Source organism: Mobula hypostoma, chromosome 6 (assembly GCF_963921235.1).
Source record: "Mobula hypostoma chromosome 6, sMobHyp1.1, whole genome shotgun sequence".
NCBI lineage: Eukaryota > Metazoa > Chordata > Chondrichthyes > Myliobatiformes > Myliobatidae > Mobula > Mobula hypostoma.
The window spans coordinates 154,888,829-154,894,828 of record NC_086102.1 but is presented as its reverse complement, the minus strand read 5'-3'; the positions used below and the strand labels follow the sequence as shown (position 1 = coordinate 154,894,828).

General features: G+C 40.3%; 1 protein-coding gene across 1 annotated transcript in view; it reads right to left on the bottom strand.

The window, feature by feature from the left end:
• Positions 1-869: 869 nt before the first annotated feature.
• The window catches only part of LOC134347693 (tissue factor pathway inhibitor-like), a 45,814-nt gene continuing 40,683 nt past the window's right edge, over positions 870-6,000 (bottom strand). The window contains exon 5 of the mRNA XM_063050081.1: positions 870-1,283. Coding sequence (XP_062906151.1) covers positions 1,270-1,283 — 14 coding nt within the window. The 3' untranslated portion in view covers positions 870-1,269. The remainder of the gene's footprint in view (positions 1,284-6,000) is intronic.

The following is a 6,000-nucleotide window of genomic DNA, read 5'->3' as shown; positions in this document are numbered from 1 at the left end:
CATGTTATAAAATATATTGGATCTTTGCTTAATAATTATATTCTTTATTAATGCACAATAGAATATCTTTCACCTTCAGTTTAACATGGCAACTTTTACCTCAATCTGTAAATATGTACATACATTGAAAGAAAGTTTGTTTACTTCAAAATGTGATAAAAGCTACATATTTTAGATAAGATTATGGTTACCATACAATACGTTCTTAAACAGCAGGCTGTATCCAACCAAGCAGCATTTTCAACATTACCTTTGGTAAATGGTGATATTTTTATTTTAAGAATAGCAAGCTCAAAGACAACACATTATGATTTAGAAAGGCTAATGTACTTCAGCTCCTGTTCTCAGAGCAATCTATATTCATATAGTCTTACTCCTTTGGGAGGATTATTGTAAAATGTAGTTACCTATGGGCAACAGAAGATCCAAATAGGTCTCAAATATTTAATCAGGTTATTAAGAATATACTGAACCAAGAGAATTGGGAACCACTCTTTTTAAAACTTAATGCAAACATAAAGACCATGGCATGCGTGTTTTCCAGTAAGTTGTGTTACAACAAAAGAGGCTGACCATATAACCAAATTATTCATAACAGCCTTCAAAATGATATGGTCATTGTCATCTTTAAGCAATAATTAGATATAACTTTTATTGGATTATAGACATGGAAATGTATAACTTAGTTATACAAATAGTATTATGCCACCTTAACTCTTGTATGTCTTGATGTACATGTGACAAATAAAGCCAATTTCTATCTCTCCGCTGACTTTATAAAACACGTAGAAGAGATGATTTCAGATGAATAAGACACTGGATGGCTTCCACCGCACCTCACCCCCCCCCCCCCCCCCCCCCCCCGCCTGTCCTGGTATCTAAATATGATTTGCGGCTTTATACGATGTCTAATGCAAGTTGCCCAGTAATGTGCCATATTCAGTTCTTTAAAGATATCTATGCTGCCCTGGGGAAATCTCAGACCCAACAGCTACTCCATCATCCTGTCATTGCATATACGGTTTGGAGTTGTGTTCTTTCTAATTGCTTTTTGATAAATATTGTTAACTTATCAGGTCATGCTATCAGGTTAACTTAAACTGCCTTAACAAATATCAACAGATAAGTAGAGTCATGAAAACAAAGATATTAATAGTGCAAAACTATTGCATCTTTAATGGCAAATGATTCCAAGGCCTCCTGCAGTCATCTGATTTTCTTCAGAGTTTCTTTGAATGTTGTCTGTATTTACAGCCAGTCTTAGGAGCTTCAATGATTGATTTCTGAAAATAAAAGTAATGAAATTTATTTAAATTTGATTGTAGAAACACTCTAAATGTGATCACCTTTGCACTGTGAGGTGTATAAAGGCGTACACAAGAATGTATCCAGCAAAACTGGGAAGGCAGGCTAGGGAGCTCTCTGCAGCCCTTACGCAGAACACTCCTCACATTCAGACTTTCACATCATGCAATTCGAAAACATTGAGTAATTAAAATGCAATAATTCAAGGAGGAGATGAACAAGCAAGACGTAATTACTCAGCTGGGTTTGTAATCTGCATTTACAGATTAAGCTCAAATTCGGCCCATAAAGTTTGTGGGGAGTATGTAAATGCAATTAATTCATAAGGAATAGAAAGAAGCATCTTTTACTCAATTTAATTTTTTTGAGATAATGTACAAAACTATTCTTCCATAAATCGGATAGCGTATAATTATATTGTTGAGTTAATGGTGATGCAGTCACACGGTGTGTTAGTCAGGGAGGGCAGGGGAGAAAGACAGGAGGAGACAGACCGACCAAAAGGTGATTATTAAATAATATGACTGTTATACTTGTTCTTGCTTAATTATGTTTGGGCAGGATATTTAAGTTGCAATTTAAATCAGTTTTGTGAACACCCATCATCACAACTGCTCCCACTCACCATAACCATGTCTTTATTTTCCTTTTAGTCTCTCCACCACCCTGTTCTAAAGTTACAGTACATGAGCCTAATCCTTTCCAGTGGAGTCTCCTCTCCTTGTTATGACACTCAAGGGTGTAAAGTTTCCATGTGCCCAGGAGCAATGCCTCCAGACTGGACCTCCTGGCTGTACCCAAACCAACTGACCCTCTAAAGTTTAAAGGGACAATTGGTTTGTCATTGGTTTAGAGAAGGGGATCTAAACCTTTTTTATGCCATGGGCCGATACCATTGAGCAAAGTGTCGGTGGACCCAAGTTACGGGCTGCTAGGAGACCGTTCAGCTCAACAAGCCCGTGCGAGACCAATCGAACGAGCCCCACTCACCCAGTCTCTTGCCGCAGTCCTGCAATATTTATCCTTTCAAGTACTTATCCAAATGATAAACACACTGAAATTGTGCTGTGCCAGTGATGGAGTGTGATAATGTTCAGGGGATGCTGGATTATTAATTAAGAAAACTACCTTGTTGAGCTTCTTATAAAGCTGCACTCATCCAGGAAAATCGAGATATTTCATCATCTCCTGAACTTATCGGTCAAGTAAAAGCTTTTGAGTGTCGCTGTGGGATACCCAGGCTATGACAGTTTATATCTAGTTTCTGGTCAACAATGGGGCATTCAGCAAGGGAAAGTCAATGACCATCATAGGAGGTGATTAAACTCTCTCGTTACTGCCTTGCACTTGGGTGACGGGAATAAGATTTGCCACATCACAGGACAGCGACTGCTTCATTCCCTGAGCTGCTGTAACTCAGGTGAGGCTTCGCTCTACTGAAGACATGATTTTGTGTTATGTTGTAGACTCAGCCAGCTCCATTATGGGCACAATTTCCTCACCATCGAGAACTTCTTTAAGAGATGGCGCCACAAGAATGCAGCATCCCTCGTTAAAGGACGTCCTTTCCTAATTACTACAATTGGGGAGGAGGTACAGGAACCTCCTGTTTTAGGAACAGATTCTTCCCACCTGTGATTTCTGAATGGTCCACGAACATCAGCTTGCTATTCCTCTTTTGCATTATTTACTTTTTGTATCTTATATTAAATTTTATATTGTACTGTACTGCTGTCTCTAAACAACAAGCTTCATGCCACATGTCAATGATAATAAATCAATTCTGATAACTTTGTCCCCAACTACATGACTAATGGGGACTTTCAGCAATGCTGCTTCTGTTCATCATCGCCTTCTTCTCAAAGATGCTTTTCCCCTGATGCTCCTGAGGACTGTGCCCACATTATTGCTAGCAGATGGATAAAGCAAAGGACAGTAAAGGACGTTGTATTATACTTTACAGAGAGGGAAAAAAAAGTACTGTGCTCTTCTATTGCTCCTTACAAAGCTTTGAGACAATTTAACCATTGTTTAGGACCCCAATTTTCTTCTATTCAGGTGAAGGTGAAAATTTAGTTAAGTGACTTTTCTAGACAATAGAAAACCCACTGAGGACCCAGCATTCTGATCAGAACCCCTCTCCAACTACCTCCACTGCCTTACACTTCTAGCTCTTACCCTTCCTAGTCTTTTATCCCCACTATGCTGGAAGACCAACATATATCACCACCAAAGCAACAAGGTCGTATTTTAATTGGTCTAATAAAATACAACTATTATTTCAAAAATCATTGGACTCTGGCATGGTGCCAGAGGACTGGAAAATTGCAAATGTCTCTCCACTCTTTAAGAAAGGAGGGAGACAGCAGAAAGGGAATTATAGACCAGTTAGCCTGACCTCAGTGGTTGGGAAGATGTTGGAGTCCATTGTTAAGGATGAGGACTTGGTGACACAGGAAAAGATAGTACAAAGTCAGCATAGTTTCCTTCAGGGAAAATCCTGCCTGACGAGTCTGTTGGAATTCTTTGAAGAGAATACAAGTAGGATAAATAAAGGGGATGCAGTATACTTGGACTCAGAAGGCCTTTGCCACACATGAGGCTGCTTACCAAGTTCCCACGGTCCCATGGTATCACAGGGAAGTTACTGGCATAATTATAGAGCATTGGCTGATTGGTAGGAGGCAGCAAGTGGGAATAAAGCATCCTTTTCTGGTTGGCTTCCAGTGACTAGTAGTGTTCCGCAGGGATCGGTGTTGGGACCACTTTTTATGCTGTGTATAAATGGTTTGGATGATGGAATAGATGGCTTTGTTGCCAAGCCTGCAGATGATACAAGGATTGGTAGAGGCGCAGGTAGTGTTGAGGAAACAGGTAGAATACAGAAGGACTTAGACAGATTAGGAGAACGGGCAAGAAAAAGTGACAAATGCAATACTATGTTGGAAAATGCATGGTCATGCACTTTGGTAGTAGAAATAAATGTGCGGACTATTTTCTAAATGGGGAAAAAATCCAGGAATCTGCGATGCAAAGGGACTTGGGGAGTCCTTGTGCAGAATATCCTGAAGGTTAACTTGTAGGTTGAGTTGGTGGTGAGGAAGGTTAGCATTCATTTCAAGAGGTCTAAAATACAAGAGCAAGGATGTATTACTGAGGTTTTATAAGGAACTGGTGAGGTCTCACCTTGAGTATTGTGAACAGTTTTGGCCCCCTCATGTTAGAAAAGATGTGCTGGCATTGGAGGAGGTTCACAAGGATGATTCCAGAAATGAAAGGGTTATCATATGAGGAATGTTTGATGGTTCTGGGTCTGTACTCAGTGAAATTCAGAAAGATGCGGGGGAGGATCTCATTGAAACCTTTCAAATGTTGAAAGGCCTAGACAGAGCAGATGTGGAATGGATCTTTCCCATGGTGGAATAGTCTAGGGCAAGAGGGCGTAGCCTTAGGATAGAGGGGTGCCCTTTCAAAACAGAGATGCGGAGAAATTTCTGTAGCCAAAGGGTGGTGAGTTTGTGGAATTTGTTGCCACGTGTAGCTGTGGAGGCCAGGTCATTAGGTGTATTTAAGGCAGAGATTGATAGGTTCTTAATTGGACATGGCATCAAAGGTTACGGGGAGAAGGCCGGGAACTGGAGATAGAGGAGGAGATAGAAAAAAGGATCAGTCTTGATTAAATGGCAAGAAGACTCGATGGGTCAGATAGGCTAGTTCTGCTCCTATGTCTTATGGTCTATTAATTGCACTTGAAACTCTGAAACCCCCTCCTAGGGTAAAAAGAATGCAACTCTAGCATATGGTGCACTATCAATTCTCCTTCCAGCTATCATCTCTTTATTTTGTACTAACTAAACAACTGGAGTAACTCATCAGGTCAGGCAGCATCTGTGGAGAGAAATAGACAGCCAATGCATCACCCATTTCCCACCCTCAAAGGCTTCCTGACCCAATGAGGCCTCCAGCAGTTGGCTTTTTAACTCCAGATGCCAGCATCCCCTGTCTCTGATTGGTACAGTTGCGTTGTTTTGTGTGTGTGTGTGTGTGTGAGTGTGTGAGAGAGAGAGAGAGAGAGAGTGTGAGAAGGGGCAAAGCTCATGCTAGTGACTAAATTCAGGTAGTTAATACATGTTTAACACTTGGAAGTAACTGGATCACTGCTGTCTAATTTGACTTTGATATAATAGAACTATTGTCGGTTTGCACACATTGTACAACTTCACCACACCTGATTATTTTGAATACAAATATACATTTCACATTCTAAATTTGCTATAAGAGTCTTGGAAGGACTTGGAAGCAGATCAACCCTCCTAGCAACACAAAAAAACAGGCACAAATACAAACTACAGACAAAAACTTTTGAGGTATTTTCCTGCTCCCTCAGTAGGGGGAGCTGTCTGCCTTTGATTCACCAAAAACACGTCTGGAGCATTTAGCTCTCAGTAGAGAAACATCATGAAGAAATATACATTTAAGGTGCATTTAGTGAGATGTAGCCAAACTATCATTGAAAACAGATGATGGCTGGTTTGGACCTACTATCATTTGGCAGAATTTGTGCTCAGCTTTATGTCAGTCATTTGCACTAACTGCTGATATTCTAAATAAATTCAAATGTTGCTGCAGTAACCTTCCCTGCTGGAATAGACACAAGCTGTTAGCCAGACAGCACTGAAGCACTGACAGCATCTT